This window comes from Genypterus blacodes, unplaced genomic scaffold (assembly GCF_046128005.1).
Source record: "Genypterus blacodes isolate CSIRO-AG114 ecotype Tasmania unplaced genomic scaffold, CSIRO-AGI_Gbla_v1 ptg000003l_1, whole genome shotgun sequence".
Taxonomy (NCBI): Eukaryota; Metazoa; Chordata; class Actinopteri; order Ophidiiformes; family Ophidiidae; genus Genypterus; species Genypterus blacodes.
Window position 1 is genome coordinate 5293659 of NW_027466817.1, and position 24262 is coordinate 5317920.

The 24262-nt window shown below is 40.6% G+C and overlaps 1 protein-coding gene across 5 annotated transcripts in view; it reads left to right on the forward strand.

Annotated features, from left to right (window-relative positions):
• Positions 1 to 24262, forward strand: part of LOC142994540 (uncharacterized) — a 54098-nt gene that overhangs the window by 3389 nt on the left and 26447 nt on the right. For 3 of the 5 annotated variants that reach the window (XM_076145252.1, XM_076145280.1, XM_076145243.1), the window contains 6 exons: positions 2034 to 2161; positions 2659 to 2824; positions 2984 to 3115; positions 5054 to 5078; positions 5747 to 5844; positions 6107 to 6171. In XM_076145252.1, coding sequence (XP_076001367.1) covers positions 2034 to 2161; positions 2659 to 2824; positions 2984 to 3115; positions 5054 to 5078; positions 5747 to 5844; positions 6107 to 6171 — 614 coding nt within the window. Of the gene's footprint in view, positions 1 to 2033; positions 2162 to 2658; positions 2825 to 2983; positions 3116 to 5053; positions 5079 to 5746; positions 5845 to 6106; positions 6172 to 7541; positions 7842 to 15191; positions 15602 to 24262 lie in introns of those variants that run through there. The other 2 variants (XM_076145271.1, XM_076145261.1) reach the window with 2 other exon arrangements.

Here is a 24262-nt window from a genome sequence, read left to right on the forward strand (position 1 = left end):
TGTGAGAGAGTCGAGAGTCGGAGCAGCAGAATTGCTCGTTCCCTACAATACTAATAGAGATGTTATCTTGAGCTGGAACGAACTGCAGTGAAAACCAATGGGAAGCACAATGAATAAGCATGTTAGAATAATACATTATTTCAACTTTCAATTAACAACTAATGTTTTAGAATATCTAAATTTCTACACAAATTAATTAATCAGTTGCTTAATAAACAGCTCATAAGATATAACTGACGTGTGTGTTGCTGGGTGAACAATAATGGAACTATTGATCACTAAGTGCTCCACCTCACTTTGAGTGGCAAATCCCAAACCAGATGACACCTTGGACACCTGCTTTAATGCTGTGAATTTGCATTAGTCTGTACTTTGGTATTGCTCAGCTAATTTGCAGCCAGGCCCCACTGAATTGAGAGCTCAGCTAAAAAACTTGCATGGAAACAACGCCTCTGCAAAAAGCTAGCGGTAACAAAACCAATGACCCATTGCTTCCAATATATTATGGAGAGAGCCTCCATTGCTGCCAGTGCCACAAATCCCCACTGACATATGCACCCATTAACAGTAGTAGGTGGATCAGGGCCTCCAGTATGGATGCAGAGCATCCACTATGGCCTGACACAGTCTTTGAATTAAGTGTGCATCTTGGCATGCCCAGTTAACAGTAAGCAACTCTGCCTGTGATTTGTGTACTGCAGCCCCAAAGATATTGTTGGAAAAAAGCCACAAATCTAGTCTGATCTAGGCTGATTCTCTATGCTACAATCCTCAATCCTCGCCTTAATTGTCCAATATGGGGATGGTTTTAATATGACCACCCTACTGCTCGAGCTCACTGCTCTTTCTCCCTGTTTACTTACTCACAAACACACGTGCATGCAAACGTTTCACACACACAAATCAATATGGCTGCACAAGCTGCTGAGTATGAACAGGATGGGTGGTGAAGGCTCCAGCTGCAGAAAATGGGGCCACTTTGATATAAATCACAGAGGAGTGAACATGCCTTCGGTGATTGGGCTGTACATGCACACTGCCCCCCCCCCCCCCACACACACACACTCAAAGGAATAAATTCACCCCCGCACGCATGAAACCACACACATAAATATGACACAGATCATCACATGCACACGCATTGCCACTAATCCTGAGGAGAGATTCTGCTCATCACAGCAGAGGAGCACTTCTTCCAGATTAAATGTTGCTTTCAACACAGCAATTTACCCTCTGAGGGCCTCTGTTGAAAAATCACTGGAATTAGCTGGAGCTTAAATTGCTACAGTGATTAACAAACCTTATGAAACCTGACTAAGATTGGAGCCTTAAGAAGGAGTGCTGATGTTGTTCAGATGTATCAATCAGCCATGATTGTGCAGAGCACTTCATCAGTTAGTGCCAATGAGGTTGTTGGTTCCTCTCCAACTTTTATTTTGTTCAGTGGCACCGGGATAGTCTAAGAGCAGCTGGAGTTCTCTCTGAGGGCCTGTGGCTTCTGAAATAAGATATGTGAATCAAAACCTTCCCATTGTTTATCACCCCAAGTCAGCCATTGCATTAAGGTCTGCCAGGGGAAAAGGAACATCTGAAGACTATAACCCTGAATCAATGTGGACATATTATTTGCTTAGACAAAGCACCCAAGCTTCTGTAATTATCTCACTGTCTATAGCAGTTAGCTGTTGCCGCTGCACATTTTTTTTTCTGTTAGACAATAGACTTCACAGATTAACTATCTCCAGGGGTCTCCAGGCTTATTTGGCTGGCAGGGATGGAAATGAAGGGGGAAATAGATAATTACTTCACAGGCAATTGAGACTTTTAGCCACGGTCAAGTGCCTGGGTAGTATTAAATCGGTCTTTTGTTAGTGAACAGGCAAACTAAAGAGGTGATGTTCATCTTTCGGTACAGATACTATATCCCTTTAAAAGAAGAATTAAGTCCATAAACTCTTCCACACTGACATGCAGGCACATAAATACTGTAAGAACAAATTACAAAACGCAATCCAATCTTCTTCTGATTGCAGAAAAGGGTGACGTGAGAATTTTGGGGGGAAACAAGACAGCTTGGATGGGGCACTGGATCCTGTTTCAGTGTCAAGCAACAGGATGGCACCCGGGCCCCACTTTGCAATGGGAGGTGAATGGCAAACAGGTAAATCAATCACAATGATCATTTTCTTTATCCATACCAGTATTGGTCGGTATTCGCACCTGCACTGACATGAACAGAGCATCTGTATGTACTGTATGAATAAATAGAAGGAAGAAGCTGTGGATTATTGTGCTTTTAAGTTAGAAAAGACAACTTGACAATCACATATATATTATTCCACCATGAATGCCTCTGAATTCAAGTCTAATATCTTTTTGTTCTTTTTGGTTTGCACTGAGTGGCTGTGTTACAAATAAAGTGCTGCCCCAAATCTCTGCTCACTCACAGCAAAACTGGATTGCATCATTCACTTGCTGCTGAAAGGATGGAAATTACATATTTTTGAAATCCCACTCATGCTGTTATAAGATAAACACAACAGAAAAATACCATCACACTTGTATAGGCTCTGCAGATGACGGCAGCTCAGAAACAGGGCGACAATAACTCTCTCTCTCTCTCTCTCTCTCTCTCTCTCACTGTAAAATGCTGTGCAGGTGAGCCAGAGTGACTACAACCTGAGCAGTGAAATGTCTGCACAGAGCCTCTACACTGTGTCCAGCAACCTGAGCATGCAGGCAGCAGAGAGCTCTCATGTGGACTGCCTGGCCTCTGTTTCAGCCCTCCACACACCCCTGACCAGCCGCGCCCATCTGACAGTAGGTGAGACTGTTTATAAAACAGGCACCGTCTTACATGTATGCACAACACACAATCGGACAGTATATGTCTGTGCAGAGTGGAATTTGTTCATTCTGGCCTAAATGTATGTTTTTGTGTTGTATATTAATTATATCCAAAGCTGTGACCATCTGTCCTCAGTTGCAGAGGTGATGCTGCAGGGTAATGATGCCTGCACAGTCCCATTGGCTGTAATGGGCACCGTCTCCGCTCTTCTGCTCCTTCTGCTCTGCATCTGCGTTATTCTCTGTTACAAGGAAAAAAGACAAGCAAGTAGGCACTTTACTTTTCATTAAATTCTACCTGATGGAAATTGTAGCCTCCTCTTTTCTTGTACTGAAGTGTGATTAAAGCATAAATGAAGAAGATGGGTGGTTACATTGAGTGCCTGATTCCCAGCCACCTGCAAGGGCACACAAGAGCCAGTATATCTGACAACGGTGGAACATTAGTTGTCAGCACAAAGTGTTACATCCCTGGAAACAGCAGTAGCACAAAGGTTACAGAAACAGGCTTCTAAGTGCAAGTTCAGCAGGTTAAATCCCCAGAGCACATTGGGAAAATACGCATGGAAAGGAGGAACGATCACCTTATCCTCAACTATCTCCCACTGTGAATGTGAATAACAAGGCGACCTAATATCACTCTTTTTCTCACCATTTACCAAATATGAGACATTACTGGTGGGCTACAAACTGTTCTTCCTTTATTCTTCTTCCTCTCTCTAACTGCACTAGCTGTCTGATTCTCTAAGTGGTATTTTTGAACTGTCTTTATCATATTATATTATCTAAGGCTATTGAGGGTGCTTTTCAGTTGGGGACGGGTGTGTTGATACCTGTACTTTGTCTCTTGGTAAAATCGGCCCCTTATAATTATTTATGTATTTTGTTACTGTAATCTATGAAGGAGGAGAGGCGATATCTTGTTTTGATAAAAATAAAGCAACAACAACATTATCCATCCATCCATCCATCCATCCATCCATCCATCCATCCATCCATCCGTCTATCCATTATCTATAGCTGCTTATCCTTTCAGGGTTGCGTTGGTCCTGCTCATTATGGAGTCATTCATAGTGAACAACAAATTAATTTGTGGATTGTATTGTTCTATTAATACAAATCTAGTCTGAACTTCTTTGAGCTGCATGAATATGTCTTCCAAGTATCAACTGTGATCTATCCAGGCAGATTTTCAACTCCGGAAGTCAGAATTTTGGAAGTGTCTGAGATAAGCTTGCTCCCAAAATGCTGCAAACACCTCAATACTTAATTCCAATTGTGGGACCGTTTTGCTGCACCTCTTTTAGAGCTCATAATCCAAACCAGAATATTTGTTATGAGGTGTTATGATCACCTTTCAGGAGTGCCGTGTTTGAGGGGATTGCTGCTGTAGTTCATTGAGAAGGAGGATGCCTGTTTGAGTGCGATATCAAAAAGGAGCTCAGAGTTGCGCATTTAGAACGCTGAATAATCCCCTCCATCACCAATCATGGCTGTAATTTGGAATTAAGGGATTAGCATAAAGCAAGTATGACCTTTCTCATCTGGCAGCTGATTCTGTACCTGTAAAGTCATCCTGGATCATCGTCCTTCAGTCTGACTCTTCCTGCTATAATGTGATTGTGATTCTTCAGCAACTCAAATGAATATCACAAAAGGATGTTCCGCGTCCTAGTGGATTGAACGTGCATTCAAATCACTAAGCTCTTTTTGTAAGTGATCAGCACGAAAGGGGAGTGATGTATGCTCTGAAAATATTGGAAAAATAGCAGGATAGAATATTATGACTCTTAAGGCTTTGACCAGCAGTGCAGCAGGAATTTAAAACAACAAAAGGCAATTTCTCTCCCTCTAGAAGGAGCTGTTTATTTCTCTCTGGAGATGAGCACCATCTGCATCATTATTGTTATGTTTTTCGCTGTGGCCAGGAGGACCTTCTGCAAAGGCAGCTATGAAGCCATGTTACAAGACTCATTAACCAACAGCTGCAGCTTTCCCTGTTTAACTGCAAACGGACCAGGGGCTGTGATATTAGTGTAGAACCCAAATATAATAAACGGCGGCACATTTACCGCTTTTGTGTTGCTGTAGATGCAGTGAAGCAAGCATAATGGAACTGTGGTCAATGCGGGGAGAATAATAGCGTTAGCAGCTGATGGCTTGGAATAGTTCTATAAACTTTATGCCTCTTTTTTCGTCTTTTTAGAATCAACTCTACAGGAGGCCAAACGGTAAGATTTAAAATTACTTTTTCTTGGCCCCTTTTGCTTTATGAGGGTATTTCTATGAAACTCAAACCTTTACATTTCCTCTCTTCTTACACTAACAAACCTCTGGTGGCTTCGTATAATCTGAGACTATTAGGCTGAGGAAGGATCTGGCAAAGACCCAGAAACCAAAGCCCTGCTGTATTGGCTCAGAGTCCCATTTCATATGAAGACTCAGCATGAATCTTAATAAATACAACCTATTTCAGACAATGACTGGCTTTTACAATTCCTGGTTATAAAAGAAAATTGAAGTCATGAATTTTAAATTACATGCATAAATAGTCATTACATTTTATAACAACCAAAGGAAAATACAAATTGTCATTAGCTCATTTAAGAAGTAGATATATTATTGCATTATATTTGTCAGCATTTTTAGTCAGCTGAAATCCTTTATTAAAGCTTTTTGATTGAACACATGTGCGAGAGTTAAGTAGTTTTGTTGGGGCTAATAAAGTGCAAGGAAAAGGGATGATGACGTTCATTTTTTATCTGTCAAAGCACTTGTGCAGTAACTCCTGATATACTGCAGCTTGGTGAGAAAAGAAAATTGCCATTACCTCTGACAAAGTGGCTGTGCAGCATATCTCAAGTTAAAGGTTGTGATTCTCATGGGTTTGTTCCCCTAGCATTCGAATGTTTCACCAATCAGAGAACAGGCGGAGCTCAGCTGCTAAGGTGACAGGGGGGAAGGTCAACCTGGCGTACTCAGTTGAAGGCCTCACAGGTGAGAGTGACATAGGGTTCACCATTATACATCAACATATAAGTGCCAATTTTTAAAATCTCACTTACATCTTCCTCTCTTGTTCGCTTGTATTTTAAGTACATTTCAGTTTAATCTAATAAACTAGGAATATACAATGTATATAGTGTTTCTATTGATCTCACAAGACTAAATAGTAATATATAATAATCGCAGCATTTACAAATGACTACATCATGAGGTTAAGCAAAATTGTTGTATTTCTACTATGATGCATTCACAGATGCAGGTCACAAGGACCTGATCACGGAAACCCAGAGCCAGACGGATTTTGTCAGCATTCAAAAGGTGAGACAGAGAGCAGACACAGACACAGAGAGAGACAGAAAGACAGAAGGGAGGAGACTTGTGTAGCCAGTCAATCTACAGCTGGATCTCCTTTCACCTCCTTCTGTGTGGGAGGGAAACACGCTGCTGCACTGTTCACCACTGGCCTCCCATCAAGACGGCACCATTGGGTTAAAAATAACTGTAACTGTTGGTGACAATATATCTTCCTCACTGCAGACATTTGACATGTCCAACTGAGATCTAAGTAATAGCACTAATAATGGGTACATTCTATTTAAGTGAACCACCAAGGCTGCCATATTGCACCTCTCACTCAATGACACGCCTAAATGGAACAGAACCATTATTAATGTTTCTCCTGCTATTGCAAGCCAAAGTGACAGTATGCTTGTTTAGTAATTCCTCTGCTTTATAGTGACTCAAAATGGATTAATGCATGTTTAAATTGCATCTCTAAGTGGTTTCAGAGGATACAAGAAAGCCCCTTTTACACCTTTGCATCAGCGTGTGTCGTCATTATCGAGATGCTGTCTGCATTGCCATGGGATCTGCGTAGGCAGGCTATTATGCTATTCAAGCCCATCCTTCTTCTTTTGTCTTATCCATTTATAAAATGACTATGAACTTAATCGCGTAGGCTGTTTCTGTCTGCTGTCCAGCCACATATCTCTGTTTACAGCAAGTCGGCAACTCCTATTGGATTAACTTTGTAAATGAGAGGGAGCAGGGGCTTGACTACATACGGATGTGCTCAGGCAGATCAGACATCATTCTGAGCATAGTGCGTTAACATCTGACCTCATTATCTGGATCACGTAAGAAGTTGAAGAGACCAAATATCTCGGTCATTTACATGTGCATCTCTATAGATCTGATGAACCGAGCGACAAATGGTGAAATCTGATGTTGCATCTATTTTGTGTCAATAATGCCACACCCTCAACATGGTTCTCTTTTCAAATATGTTACCTGTCAGTGCCCATGAGGTAATTGTACCTCAAAGGACTACTAAGCTTGACCTGTAAATGACCAATTGATTGTCTCATTGATTGCTGCTAACATATTGATTAATCATGAGTCCTGTCTCTCATAATGAAAAGGGGAAGGATATATGGGTCCTGTTTTTGTGAATATTACCTTTTTTATTGGTAGGTGGAAGAAAATGACTTTTCGAACCTTTAAGGCAATTGGTGATGGCTTTATGGGGAACTTTGATGGATAACAACATGCATCATCTTGTTACCAGGAATGGCTTTAGGAAAGGATCATTTTAAAGCTGTTTCTTGTGAATGTTGTCCGTCCACATTAATTCAAAGATTGATCTGGTGTATCATGTCTAACAAGAAAATCTGATCATGTCACCACAGGTCCCTGATGTTGTGTCCTCCAGCAACCTGTCTCTGCACAGTCAGAGCCAAGCCCAGGTTACCCTGACACAGGAGCCTTCCAACAGTGTCAGGAGAATTACCACAGTCTGAATATTTTCCCTTATGCTGCTATTTAACATATTGTTAACACTAGTCGACACCCACTTCCTGACGCTGTTTATTGGGTAATATTTCACCATTTTGTAATTCTGAGAGAGATCTAAAGACCGTTTTTGACATTTCACATTATTTAAGTTAAATGAATGCTTTACATTTATTAAATAGTTTCTATGTAATACACCAACTGGCTCAGATTCATGGTGTTGCTTTGTTTTGTTTTGTTTTAAAAAAAAAGAATCTTCAGTAAACATGTTATAAATTGACTTGTCTGTTGTTGATATCTCAAACTTGGCACTATTGACTGGATGAGGTTCCAGCTCACCTGATATTTTGGTTGACAAATTGTACGTGTACGTAAAAGTAGCTGCATGAATGTAGTTGCACTTTCTTTTCCCACAAACCTTCATAGACTCATTTAAGGGAATCAGGGTCCTGATTACTTCATCCAGAAGACAAAACACCTCATCACACAGTATATCCCTGCTTCACACTCACATCCCTATTCCATCATGTAGGCCTAAGCCTATTTTCAGGAAAGCCATAATCCAATATGTGATGGGTGTGCCTCTCCCGCCCTGCAAATGCAGTAAGATCTCAAATTCAATTTATTTCCCAGTTATGGAAATGAAAAGGGTGTAAAATAAAGTATCAGTGGTAATGGCCGGGGTGTAAATTAACACTATTTGACTAATGCTGCAATGAGAATGACGTAGTGGTGAGGCTGCCAGTAGTAACGTGCAGAATAACAAATTCATCTTTGTGTGAAGTGGGTGATATAACATTTGCATTTCATAATAGTAAAGGACAGTGAATAGAGAAGCGAGAGGTAATGTACAGTCAACAAATCTGCCATTCTCTATAGTTTCACAGAGGCTGCAATAATAAGTTTGACATACATTTAAAAAAGATGAGATTACAGGTCTGCAGTCCCGTTGAAATGCTCCTCTGTTGTCTATCACATTTCAGAAAACATTTTGGAATAATCTGGCATAGGGTAATTTAACATGGGGTCATTCTCTTTATTATTATATTATATTGCGATATTATTATTATTATCACAATATATCACGAAGGACCTGACTTTCCTTTGGAATCCCTAATGTGGGGTAGAATAGTTGTGGATCATTCGTTACCAACAGCATAGACCTTGAAATAATGGAAAAGCAAGCAATCAGAGGGCGTATGAATTGTTGAATGGTAAATACTCTTTCATTTCACTCAAGGCCAATCCACATTCTGATTCTACCATTTGGACCGGCTTCAATTTGATTTATCTCTGCTGGCAGGCTTGATTAGTTGAACATGACCCCAAACCCATAAGAGAATGAAACGCTCAGTAAATCTCCAAATGCACAGGCTGTTGAAAACATACAGTGATTGATACATATACAGCGTGCTCAACTGTGAGTGTGTATGTACTCTTATAAGTGAATCAAGTATAAGGGAGAATTTGTCTTTCTCTCCTCTACAAGGAGGTCAGAGGTCACAGCTAGCCAGAGCAGGACTGATGCATAATGGAGCCCTGTAGGGCCACAAAAGGCATACATCTGTCTTGTGTCTTGTTATGTCTTTTAATCTGCATTAGTATGGTTTGGGAGCAGCCTCTGATGTTAGACACTGGATGAAAGCATGAAAACAATGATGAAAACATTTTTGATGCCAAATGAAAAGGACAATTTTGCACCCAAACACCCCACACTGTACATGCCACTGAGTATAGTTTCAGTCATGTTTCCTTCTCCTTGAAAGGTCTCCTTGAATTAAATTGAATCAGTTATCTACAGACAGCATGCATGCCTGCATTATTGAAAGTAACACGCTGACATAGTTTCCTGCTATTCTCCATCACCAGATGGCTGACACAGATCTTCACTTTGGAAATCACATCTCGCCACTCAATGTGAGGAAACTGCTTGTCCTCTCCTCCCCGCTATGCTTTCATCGTTGCAGCCTTCTGTTTTCTCACACCAAATGCCTTGCATTGAAGTAGCAGGCTATTAAATAAATTAGATTTCCTCCAGTGGGCCTGACAAAATGAGAGGCCTATTACATGACCCACTTTAGAGTTTTGTTTTCCAGCTTAACCTTACCCCTCCCTGGGGCTTACTTAGGGCTCTCTACGGGTGTCAGTTACACTTCACAAATGGCGTCCTCGTATCATTTGGACGGATTGAAAACCAAGAGAGCCATTTAGGGCCAGCCAGTGTCTGATTCACCACCTGTAAGGACTCAGCAAAGGTCTCTTACTTTCACCTGTCGTTGCCTTGACATCTTCTGGAGTCCCCGTTTTGTATTCGTCCTGACCTCCTCCTTCAGGTCACTGTGCGATCCTCTTGTTACACATGCTCAGGTCAGTGCTACCAGACTCTGCTCTTACGTCAATGTAAGGCACTTGAGCAGGGATCCCCTTCCATCCTGAATGCAAGACAGATGCAAAACTATTGAGAGAAATAAATGAATAGGGATAAAGAAAGTGGATTGTATGCTGTGGCTGCTTCCTCCCCAGCTACCTTGACTGTTTTTCTTTTGTCCGTAATTAGCAAAGCATCACTGCACTCTTATTTACTATATGGATAAATAAACGGAAACTCTCACTAATGGTTCTCGGGAGCTCAGTGCAATGTCTCCAGTGGCTTGTTAAAGGGCTGCTCTTCTCTTCCTGTTCGTCAGGGTCCGCTGGCGGTCCAGTCAGCACGAAGATGAGCAGCAACACAGGCGGTTTGGGACAAAAGTATGTAAATTGGAAAGAATGGTATCGGACATAATCACATAAAAAAACGTCCCGGACGCCCTTTGGATTAGATTAGTCCAACTCCAGCTTCACCAACCCCTGAGCGACTGTGCTACACTGACAAAATGTTTTACAGTAAAAAGAATATGCCTGAGGTTGAGGTGGGTGAAGGGAAATGAGGCTTATTTGATTAGACACTTCATCACAATGGTGACAACAGTCGCCTCTTATCAGCAGCCTATGGATATGAGACAACCCAGGTTTCATTTACCATCACTTCTTCCAAGAGATGGAACATAAATCCTGGGAGCACCTCTTCAGCAGCTTTTTAAATATTTATTCATCAAAACTGAACTCAGTGAAACATAACCGCCCCCCCCCCAGAATACTGCTGTGCTGATGTAATTGACTTGAATTAAATAGGATCTTTTGGCACTAGTCAGGGCAACTGAAGCAGGTCTTGCTTTGTTTGGGCCACGAGTACTGCAGCACCACTGACAAATAACTTAACAAGTGCCATCTTTATTCAAAGCCAATGTGCTCAAGGGCAGAGGGCCGCTACTAAATCAAGGGCCTTTAAAAGTAACTCTGTGCCCCTCTATTATATGTCAATGGCCATAAACAGCAATTGAAGCAAAAATCCTTGACACGACCTTGTCAGCATAATTACGGTGGCCTTATTAGCTGATTTGTGCGACTCACCAGACCAAACGGATAAGAGCTGTTCAATGGTCACTTTTTCAAACTAAGTATTTGGGGTTCCACAGGTCGATTAGTTGGCATGAACTGACTAGCATGGACTGGATGCAACAGTCATTCCCACTTTCCTCAGCGTTTATTAGTAAGTGATGACTCAATACCACACATAGGAGAACACATTGTTTACCTATAGTGCACATACAGTAGTATGAACTGTGCAGCATATACAGTTCCTTTGTCCAGAAGGAAAGATGTTGCTACTATTTTACTATAGCGCTCAGTTTCAGAATGATCAAGTGATTTTTGATTTTCAGGCGGGTTCAGATCAGGGTGCTGAATCCACCTTTTTGTTATCATTGTGAGATTTTTTTTTGACATTTTTGTGAAAGGATTCAACCTCAATGGAAAAATGTATATTTGGTTTGGAACCACAGTGGATCTGGTGGTCATTTGAAGCAATTTTTATCGAGGCAAAGCCCAGTGCCTGGTTGGGGTACAAATCTGCAACATAATTCTTGTTTCACACCTGAATTGGTTGTTTTTGTTAAGGAGATTAAGTTCTTGCTTATGTTTGTTTGCGCGTCTGCTGGTACATAACACAAAAAGTTATGGATAGTTGAAGAAATGATGGCGAGGTAAGTCTGTAATGGGAGGGATCGGGACTGGGTCGAATAAGGGAATGGCTTCAAATTCTACAAACTGTAAGGGTATCATGGTCAAACAATTGGATGACAAACGGGAAATGCATAGGAATTAATGTTTTGGGTGTCATGGTAATAATGTTCAGTCTTGGCAGAGATGTGGTGTCTGGGTACTTACTTGTTTTGGAAATGGTTTTCATTTTTTTTTACAAGCTTTTGGGGATGATGAAGTGTGTTTTACTGGGCTAAATGAGAGAATTCACCTCAGGCTGTGAAAGGAAAGCCGCCCACACATCATCTACCTTATACCTCACAGGCATGGTCTGTTTTTCAAAATAGTGGAAAGGAAAAATCAATTGTGTGCTTTACACGAAGGTTGTAAAGGCAGATATTCTCCTGCAAAAACACATTTTGGAGGAGATCATGATGTCAAATGCACAGTTACCCACTGGAAGGTTCTTTCCATCAAAAGACATGGTGCTCGCAATTGGGGGGAACGGTGCTCATTGTACACACACACTCTTCAATCCTAGTAGTATACAGATAATAATATGCCTCTACGGTTTAAAGAACAAAGATTTGCATTCATTAACACTGAAGTTTGTTGGACAAACACTTGCTGTGTCAGGTGAAAAAGTATGTGTAAAGTTTGTACATTATTTGGTCCTGTAAGAAGCTTTTGGTTGATCAAAACATGTTTGTGAAGCTTTTTTATCAAATTAAACAGCTGTCACTTTTGGGTGATTCCCTTGCTTAAACGTGTCCTTCTACATTCCGCATTTCAATATTTCAATGACTCCAACACAAAAGTGGAAACACTCAAAACGCCAAAAGGGTTCTCTCTAGTGCTCTGCATAAATTGCTAGAACTGGAGCATAGCTGAAAACTGGAGAAAATGTGACTGATTTAAAAAGCACTTAAACAGAATTTCATCATTAGTATTGATAGTCTCAAGCATTTTATTCTCGCCCCTGGCTTACTCATTTTCCTACTGCAGACAAATCCCACTTAATTCCAAAGACAACTGAATAATCGCTGGTATTTCTAAGTGCTTGCAGCTATCTAAAAGAGTTTAATAATATAAATAATAGCAGCAAACAGCCTGAACGAACTCGCAGAAATCAAAGACACATTTTCCCCCTCGTGCGACTTTCTTTCCCATTAATTTTGCTTTTGGAGATCTCTTAAAAGACCAAATCACAGTGTGCATTGATTACCATGTCCTCAAGGCTATTAGGGAGCAATTGAGCATTTTCCTCTATTTAACTGAAACACACCAATCAATGACAAATGCATGACAAATGCGTTCGCTGCATAACTGATTGCAGCTGGGGATATTGCTACCACAGCCTTATTTGTTTTTAAGTCAGCTAATATTTCACATTAACAGCTTTTGACAACTTGTTTTACAGTCTTGCTGAAATCACCCTTTGAAAAGCTGGAGGGCAGGTTCTGTTCTGTCAGTGGAGCATTATTGATAGTCGTATTTGAGGGTTTATGCAATAAACCAATTATGACAAACCAAAAAGTGGAGCACTAATGTTCCTTTTTTTCCAAACCACTTAATACAAGAGTATCACTTGTGATATTTCTATTGATTGTACCTGATGAATCTCTTCATCTGGTTGACAGAGATGAAGCTCAGTGTGTTTACATGCATGTTAAAACTGTGATTGTACACTGATTAAGGAAGTAAAGTGATTACAGGATGTAAACAATATCTTATCTTATAGTTATAATCAAAATAAGCAATCATACATCTATTAAACACCCATATTTTGCAACCAGCTCTCTTGCTGTTTGGCTTCTTCAAGACCACTGTTAAAATCTATAAAACAAATATATAAAATAATGACATCATCCCTTAAAAGCCTCTCCTGTAACATGACTTGTGCTGTGACATCATTCATGTTTCTCTAAGTAGAGTGAGTCAGTGTTTTCATATCTGTGACATCATTAATGATGACGTTATCCATTCTCCGCTGTCACAAGTCTTATGTGCCCAATTTGTATACTGCAAATTGCTCTCCAAATATGAAGTAGTAAATAGATAGGATGAGTTTAACTCATGTAGTCTATATTAAAGGATGGCATCCTGTTTTAAAGCATTGCACTACAGACAAACATCTGAGTGCAGCATGAATGTAAACATAGTGATTGTGATTTTGGAGAAACAATTAATATATTGATTTAAACATTTTCGATGATTTGCTGGCCAAAACATTTCACATTGAAGAAATGATTGACATGAGGTGAAATCTACATCCTTTCTTACACGCTCTGTCAATGTCTCACTCCCATTTGTATTTTTCCTTCTTTCCTCCAAGCAAAAAACACAAGCAGTTGGGTGAATGAGAAATAATTAATAGGTTTTCCGGGCTAATGGGTATTGAAAGACCGTCAGTAATGTCCTCTCATGCTCTGACGGAGCCTCTTTGGCTCCCATCGAGAAGGTCTTTGCTTTGTTCAGCAATTTTCATGTCTCATAAAATACAACTTGAGGTAATCTTGAGAAGCGGTTTCCAATAATGCCACAGGGAGCTCAGAGGAGACAGGGTCCTCTAGTTGTGTAGTAATTAAGCACTGACTCATCTTTCCTGCTCTCTCTGTTGCTGCTGAGTTGACAGGTTCTCTCTCTGTAAGGACAGTGGGCCGTGATCTGGGCTCGACATACGTACATGGTTGTAAAGCAAATGGAAGATTATATGGATCATCACTTTCCCAGCTGAAGCAGCGACGTTGAAGGACAATTTTCACTCTTTCTCAATTTGGCTTAAGCTCTTTGGATGATCAATTTAATCAATTTTGTCTGTTTATTCAGAGGAAATGAAAGTAAACACAAAATCATAATTTCCTACAAACAGTCAATTCCCAGATTTGCTCGGCTCTCTTTCTCCCTCTGTCCACTTGAGCAGCATCAACAGTGCTCAGATCCAAACACAATTGAGCATTTGTTTACCTCCAAATGAAATTCTAAATTTTTTGTTGTACCAGTTTATGTCAGTGTGCTTTCTAAACTTTCACAGCTGTGTCATTTTATTACACAACTTCAGTAATTAACTTTGTATTTGAAGAGATTTAAAGATTACTGCAAATTTTAGTGATTCAAAGCTCCTTTTTTCTTTTTGGGTGGATGTCAACCACACAAGATTTATAGAAACAACTCTCATGTTCTAAAAATGCCACCTGCACTATCCTTATGGCAACTAAATTAGCATAATTATTATAATGGGGACGCACCTGAAAGCTACATTATGTAACAGCATGTAAAACACTCTTTTGAACAGCTGTCTTGTGTTCAAATCATGACGGCATGACTGACTTGTTGAGTTGTTACCTGAGGACATAACTTAACTTAACATATTTATTTTCTGCAGAGAGAATGTACAAACAATCCCCAGTTAAGTCTTCTATACTCAAATGACTCTTACTCTCATTTTTATTCTATGTATTCCACAGGGTGTCAATGAGTCAAGGACCTGGACAGGCAGTACATCATTGTGATTGTCCCCATCATGGGCGGTGCTACAGTGGTTCCATTCATGTCAACTTTTTGGTAATGAAATTAGAAAAAAAATCAATGAAAAGCACCCGAAGCAAATGTTGGAGTCTGAGCTAATGTTTTTGGCAAGTAAGGAGGAGATTGGAGAAAGGCTGCTCAATGCGGCTCAATGCAAATGTGCACACACATACACACACACACGCTCTCCAATAATAGTAGTAAGATTGCTGATACTTATCTTTGGCAGCCTGGATAATGTTCACAAATGGTGGAGAGAGGCTTGCAGATTATTGGACTGCCGAAGCGCAGAGCAAAGTCTTGCTCAATATCTGCAACTTTGGGCAGTCGCCATATTTGGAATTGGTGTGTGTGTGTGTGTGTGTGTGTGTGTGTGTGTGTGTGTGTGTCATTATGCAACATTGCCAGAATGTTGCCAGAATGCCCCATTTTGGCTTCGGTAACTTTATTATAAAACACAAAATGCGTTAACCTACTATAGGGCAAAGGGTAGCAAGGGTCCTATGGAAAGAAATGCAATAAAAAATAAAATATCTATCCCAGCATGCCTAGAGGCGACATAAAAGAACATTAGTTGTTGTTGTTGTAGCCTTTTCATTATTCCTGTTATATTTCACAGTTGTTGTTCTATTATTAGTCATCTTGGAGTGCTGTGTCAAACTGAATTGGAACCGTTGAATTGGAAGTTAAGTTGTCTGTGATCAGTGGCACTCGCACAGTGTGTATTGTGTTGTTTGATGGTAAGCCATGTTGCCAATAAAATCTGAGAATTTCAAGCAATACCAAAAAAGGACAGATAAAATAAATCACCAAATTCTAAAAATATCAAAGAATAAGGAATATTACAAGAATTTAAAGTAGATGTTGCCTGAAAGGATCATGATATATAAACTGTATACTCTGTTTGCCTCAAACTGACATCGTGATCTATTGATGTTACTCTTTTTAATTATCCTTAATTTGGTATTGATGCGCAGAATGAGATGAATCATTGTAAGATGGATTCAATTACTATCAATGTGTTTCTAAGTGATATGAATAAACAGCACGATGGCCAATATTCCCAGATGGATTCGTCCATGTGCGGGTGCTGACAGAGCACATCGGTTTAGAGCAGCTCCATTGCTAATACAGTTAGTATTGATCATGAGCTCAGAAAAGGGAAGACAAATTGAATCCAGACCTGACCAGTAGGGAATGAGTGCTAAATTCAGTCAGGGGACACAAGTTGGTGATTTTTAGTTCATTCATCTCTCTCTCTCTCTCTCTCTCTCTCTCTCTCTCTCTCTCTCTCTCTCTCCCTCTCTCTCTCTCTCCCTCTCTCTCTCTCTCTCTGTCAGGCAGTTATTCAACTGGCGCCTGACAAGCAGACAGGCCATCATCACTTTCCTTCAACTGGCAACATTCCTAGTAATTACACACTAATAACTGCTGTGTGCTGAGCTGAAACATAAAATGAACTGTACTCTGCAGCGGACCCCCCACTGGGCATGGCAGCTGGAGAGATACACACTTGAGAAATTGCTTTTGATGTGTGTGGTAAGCGTTTGTGTGTGTGTTTGTGTGTGAACGAGAATGAAGACGGGGAGTGATAAAGCGAGTGAGGCTCAGTGTGCACATTCATATTCATACGATTTCTGCTGGCATCTACAGAATACACCATATACAGTATGACAGTACAGTATCAGGACAACAAATAGCAAATTGAGTAGTTCCTTTTCTGACATTGCTTTATGCATACTGTTTAAACTTCCTCCAGCTCTAAACAATCGTTGCCATAGTTTTTCCTTCACACAAACACACATAGTTTGCATCTCATTTGATATAGCCTACATTCTCTTCACTAAGCTCATTGGCTCTGTTTCTCTATGCCTGGATATTAAAACTAAGAGCGGCCGTGTATATACTAAGGATCTTTTTAACATGCAGGAACCCGGCCAGGGCGGAAAACCGTTCACCAAGACGGGGGAGGGGGTGCAGGAGCGGATGGTGACAAGGCGTGTGACAGCAGGTGGAGGGTCTGCAGTGGAGGTGGACTAAAGGCAAAAAGACATAAGGAGGAGGATACAAGGAGAGTGAGGGAAGGCTAAAGGGAGCGAGGGATGGGCTGAAAATAGCTGTAGATCAGGGAGAAGTGGATCCCAGCAGGCTGAGCTGTCTGGTTCTCCCTGTGTGAGATTTTATTATGCAGCTGCCTCTGCGTCTCTCCAGTGTTGGCCGTGCTCACAGGATGAGATTAAGTTGCCAACCACAGTCATAAAAGCATGAATATCCCCAGGCTCTTTTGACACAATGTTTGTTTAGAGAGTGTGAGAAGATGCACACACATATGGACTCACACTCACACACACACAAACACACACACACACACACAGAGGCAAACACGTGATGCTTGGCAATAGTGTAGTAAAATATTTAAAAATGAGGGGTGTAAAGGTTAACTCTTCTTCATGCAAGACTTTTATTTAACAAGACTAAATGTGTATAGCCACAAAAGCAGCATGATAGCAAGGCTGCAATGCTCATTACACACAAGAGCACCAATCATTGGCTGGAGACAAATGGCTGCTGTCACCTTCTCAGGTCTTGTGTGGGTGGTGGTCAGGCTGGCAGTGATTAGTTTTCGAGGTATATTGTCTTGAACTTAATTGTTGCTCACATGGGAAGCGTGTCGGTGGCGCTACATTAAAGCAGCAGACTGTAAGACTGTGGAGTCCACGGAATTGTTTCTATCAGTTGGAGGTGCAACAGAGCGTGATGTTCTTCAAAGAGGTCCACATTCTATGTATCTGGATGTAATGAGATTTAAGCAAATTTTAATAATAATAGTTGAGTGCTTTAAGGTTGAGGTCAGTGGATCATATATTTAATTAGGATTCATCCTCTGGGGACCATGCATGTGTAAGACCAAAATGAAATTCAGATTGTCGCACACAAGACAGAAGTTGGCCTATTGGCGTTAAACTTCTGTGGATGTCTCAAAATTAAGCCATTATTTAGTTGTGTTCCTGTGTTAATGTAACTGTGCTTGGGTCTGTTGTTGTCCAGTCTCTAATAAGTGTTTACACAGAGACTGCAAAGGAATCTCAGGACTAACCTTATCTTAACTTCAACATAAAAGGCCAAGGATGATGCTTTAACCACAGAAAGGAATGCTGCATGGTCCAACAATGTTCTCAGATCACACCTCATCCCTTGGTGTTGCATGGAGGGCCATGTAATATGCATGAAGGATTGTTGTCTCAATCCACTGATCTCTGGGTGAGGGGACAAAGTAGTGGATACAATCACACATCTCAATCTGTTGTCAGTGGGTGTTCCAAAGAACCGATGTGAAAGTCTTTCATTGGTTGTGGCAAAAGTATGTAAATGTCCAGGATAAGGGTATTTAAGAGGCCATGGTGAAGGGGCTCTTTCCTCTATCTGCGCTCTGCTACCTTCGACTATCTCCTATATTCCCTTTGACCTGGGGCTCTGTCTCCCTGGCTCTTCTCTTTCTCCCTGATCCTTCCCATCTCTTGCTCTCTTGCTCTCTCAGATAAAGCACAGTTAACTATCTCTGTCCATAGGGTGTGAGTTTTTTTCATCCTTACAGTTGGTGACCTTGACATGACGCTCCACAGAAGCAATCTGAAAATTGTACGGAAATTGCGTTTTTAATCATCTGTGAATTGGTGAGTCCGTTTAAATTTGTATTTGGAGACCTCGCATTCATCAGGCTATAAGAGCGTTTAAAGGATCGACATATCGACACAAGAAAAAAAGACGCCTTTTGATGGGAGGTTTACTTTTCCTGTTGAACAAGAAATATTATGAAGAAATTGTAGACCTCCGTGATGGCATAAATAAATTGGGAAACATATGCATGGAAATGAGTAACAGACTTACAGTCGCTGAAGAGGAAAAAGAGCGCATAAAAGCTCTAAGTCAGACATGCAGTGTACAAAACGGAGTGCAAAGCATTCATGTTACATACAGTTGTGATTCTCCGTTAAACACAACTAAAGAGGATGCCTTCAAAACCGATTCAAATTCCAGTCAAAGCCAAAACCGCAATTTTCCCTATGCTGCACTGCAATTGCTGCGAAAATGCAGAGGACCAAAACGTCACAAGCGTACATCTCTCCGTAGCAACAAGTTCTGTGAGATCTGCCTTAAAGTGGGTCATGAGTCACAAAAATGCTGGGAATTGGGCAGGGGTAGGCCTCCACCATATTTCTTGAAGAGACCACAGTCCTCCTCAGTACGATATTCGGACCAGTCAGATTCAGACGCTGAGGAGAATGCACAGAAGATATTTGAGTTATTCAGTCAATTTATCATCATGGAACAAAACAGGGCACGGTGTAAAAAGATCCAGCGAAATATGTTATCATGGACAAATACTTTGCTGATGATTTTGGAATTGTTCGATATTGATTAGATTTCTCCAAGCCCTCTATTAAGAACACAGTATGGGTTTTAAATTCATTTGTGTAAGTTAATCATTGCACATCACTAAGCTGATGTACCAATAGCAGTTTTATGTGAGTATGTGTGAACTCTTATGCCTCATATGCTTTTGTAGCTGTTTATACTTGTTGGAACACTTAGACTGTACTAATCTGTTGTTTGTGTGATCCTGGTGCTTAGGTAGTTTTTCTTCTTATACAAATGCAATGAGTGTTTGGACTCTACCTTTGCTAAAGTAACAATGTACATTTCAATGCTTAATCAATGTTGTGTTTCTTCCTGAGACTTCTCTGATTGTACCAATCCTCATTGAGACTCTGGATGTCTTGAGTTAAAGATGTACAGTTATCCATATATTTTGTTGAAACATGGGTTATGAGAATCATTATTTTATCAAACACTGTACCTATTATTTGTTTGCATTTACAACTATGTTTTGCCCCTGCTGTGTTATTCTGTTCATATTGCTTAACAACCTTCTCCAAGGCTCCCCAAGGGGGCAGGTAACACGTAACCCTTTGTGGGGCTGATAATCTACCCCCTTCCAAGTTGTAGTCTGACCTGAAAATTGTCAAATGGCTTCACACCTACATCAACACTTCTCCTGGGTTGCCACATGTTGACAACAATGGCAGATCTTTGTAGAAACATGAACAGAGCTCCCAAAGGATAATGGGACATCTTGAGGAGACCACACCAACTGACACTGCCAAGCTTGCAATGAAGGAGGACGCAAGGCAGAGAAAGACTTGTGTGCCTGTGAAAGGGAAGTCAATTCAAGTACAGTTGACTTCATGGGACTCCTTTGTCTTCGCCTATTTGTCAAGAGGGCCAAACTGTAAGACCAAAATGGACATTCACATTGTCGCACACAAGACAGAAGTTGGCCTATTGGCTTTAAACCTCTGTGGATATCTCAAAATTAAGCCATTATTTAGTTGTGTTCCTGTGTTAATGTAACTGTGCTTGGGTTTGTTGTTGTCCAGTTTCTAAGTGTGTAAGTGTTTACACAAAGACTGCAAAGGAATCTCAGGACTAACCTTATCTTAACTTCAACATAAAAGGCCAAGATGATGCTTTAACCACAGAAAGGAATGCTGCATGGTCCAACAATGTTCTCCGATCACACCTCATATGGAGGGTCATATAATATGCGAATGGTGAAGGATTGTTATCTCAATCCACTGACCTTGGGGCAAGGGGACAAAGTAGTGGATACATTCACACATCTCAATCTGTTGTCAGTGTGTTTTCCAAAGATCTGATGTGACAGTCTTTCATTGTTTGTGGCAAAAGTATGTAAATGTCCAGGATAAGAGTATTTAAGAGGTCATTGAGACAAGGGCTCTCCCTCTTGTATCTGCGCTCTGCTACCTTCGGCTCTCACCTATATTCCCCTTGATCTGGCGCTCTGTCTCCCTGGCTCTTCTCTTTCTCTCTACTTCCTTTTCCATTTTCTCCTTTATTTTTGACCATCATTACCTGGTTTGTTTATCTGGTTTATTTTTTCATTTGTATTTCTTTAGATATTGTTTTACACTCTCTCAACTATTGCAACTGTAACTGTAATGTCAGCTATCAGCTCATGTTAGTAAACTATCCACCATTCATCTCACTTCTATTGTGCCATGCCTCTCTGTAAAGCTAAATTAGCATCACTAAATCATTGTGCCATTTTTTTTTATTAATGGATAAAACACCGTTAACTATCTCTGTCCATAGGGTGTGAGTGTTTTCATCCTTACACGTCTCTAGCAAATTTAATAGAAATCTATTTAATAGTTTCACTCAGGAAAGCTGCTGGATTGAAATCGAATCTCCAAAATGATGCTTAAACAGAGACACAAGGTGCAACACCACAGTAGCTGACCTTTACTTCAGCATGACAACATGAAGAACATCTCTCAGTGCTCCTTACTGATACAGAAGACACGGTGGAAAATGCTGACTTGTGCACTCGATATGTAAATTATCAACCATAGGCGTGTAAGTGTAATTCATACAAATTGATTCTACGACCCGCTGCAAATCTGTCAGTGTTTCCTCCAGCAGAAGTGGCACAAATTTGACACTTTGCCTGGTATGTTGCTCTCATGCAGCCCCAGCATCCGTGAGCAGAATAACAAACTGCAAACTGCACTGCCAATGGTCAGGTGGTGAGAGCAGGGTGGTATTACTTTAATCAAACAAGTGCAGACAGGAGATGTAGGACTGTGTGATGCAATGGCCTCAGGCTTAGGACAACAGAAATACAAAAAGGTGTTGGCTGTCTTCTACACCTTCTAGCTTTGTGATCATCTGCCTGGGTTTACAGATATGCCAAGATATGCCATAATAATGTGTATTCTCTGTATTGATGAGTTGGGGATGCTATTGTGGAAATCATATAAGCACAAGTGAATCATCTCTGACGATTTGACTGTTTATAACTTGCTACAAAATTCAATGTATCAGTTAGAAATAGTCCGCATATGCCTCAGGTTAAAAGCTGCAGTTATCCATGTGGGAGAAACATCAACCCTAGTTAAAAAAAAAAGGAGACAGCAGATATTTTTCAGGAGTCACCCAGCGGTCTTTGGGTCAGCAGCTGCTTGGTTTTCCTCCCTCTGCCTCAAGCTGCTTATATCCTTCACTATCCTTTCATCGTCATCTAGTTAAAGGTGTTCTGTAAGTTTGTGTACGTGTGAGAAAGAGGGGAATGTGGTTTAGTAATAATTTCTGTATTTTCTATTGTTTTTTGTGTAAAACTTTGGTTGGAACATCCTGCATGGTTATTAAATGAACCTGTTAAAGTTTATGTACAATTTGTTCAATAGAAGTTCATTTTCCTGATAGTGAGGAAAACAACCAACAGATTATCCTCTTCTTCACTTGAGATATTATCTGGCTAATTCCAGCCCCAACGGCCACGTTTCAAAGACAATATTGGAAAGGAAGGAAGATGTTGCATGAGATGATGCTTAAATGAATCGATTAAGAAAAGATAGAGCTAATGGAGGAGCATAATGTTTATTTTGTCTATCAAGGCAAACAGTATTCTGTGTCTGTAATAGAATCCCACAGGCATTATCGTCACGTGAGAGTGATACATATCAGGTTGAAGCTTAACCGCAGGCAGCAAACTGCAAATGCAATTCAGTATCTGTATCCTTGTGTGTGTATAGTCGGAAAGACTATAATGATAGCTATAAATCACTTCCATCTGCACATGCAATCATGTGGAGTGACACGGTGCTTGACAGAATGTAAAGGAAGCTGCATGAAGAATGTGCATGGGAAGAGTGATTTTGCGATACGAGCTGTGTTGCCCGTCCACATATACATCTGGTCCTGTCCCCTGCTGTGCACAATGATTGTGAATTGTACTTCAAATGAATGTTAATACTTAATCTACATAATTGTGGCCCTGCTTATTGCAGAAATAAATGACGGAATGATCAGATCAGGTGTGTGACGCCAGGTAGATATGTGACAGGAAGTGGAAGTAAGATGATCTCCGGTCCACGGAAATATACTCAAAGTGTCTCAGTGTTTGTTTTGTGCAGTGATTGTGATTGCTGTGTTCCTTCTCTATCATAGGGAGTCAAGTTAAGAAGCTACAAATTTTAATCTATATTATTTAGAAGGACATAAAATGCTCTTTTACCAGACCTTCGGGATATTTTATATATGTCAATGTATTTTTGCAGTACACCCCCTTTACTCAGTATGTGTAGTCTATTAGCATTGCTGTTGGCATTGAATCCCATTGGGTTTAAACATGGCTCTTCAGTGTATTGATGGTGCATATATGAGGGACTGTTAATGCCAAAGCTCAGCTCAGCTTGTGGATGATTGTGGGCCATCTTCTCCATCTCTCAGGGGGATAAACTACTACCACTAACAAATTATACCTGATACATTTTGAGATCAGAGTTAGAAATGCTTTTATTTCAACAGTCATACACTTCAGCAGTCTTAAAGGGGCAGTGATCTATAGTAAGCAGACCTCTGTGAAAAAATATTCCCAGCTCCATTAACCTGCAGAGTAGCAGGCCAATGGGTTTCCCCTCATTGGAGTGAATCAGAGATGTGATGTTGCCACCTGAAAGGAAATCACTCCCATCCTGTGAATCCACCACATAAATCCACATCTCCTTGCTTTTCAGCCAGTCCAGCAATATCTTGCAGATTTTGACAGATTCCTTACCCTTAACACCTTGATGTTTCTCAACATCTTCCAGCAACCAGCAGATGACGGTAAGAGCTGTGAGGTCATTCTCTTTGTCAAAGTCGATATGAGCAATAACATGGACCACCACACGCTGGGTTCGCACATTCTCATGCATTTCACGCTTTCATTCTGCTGTCTTACACCAAATCATTGATTGACTGAAGAAACCTGATTGATTATTGACTAATCGAGGAAAACTGTCATGGGCTGTATTATAGAATTGTGTACTCTATGTGTATATCTGTGTACCTCTGCACAAACATGTCTCACCCTGACCAAATCCTGAAAGCACACACATAACCCTGCAATCCACTGAGGGAGGCCTAACTTCAGCACAACAAAGCA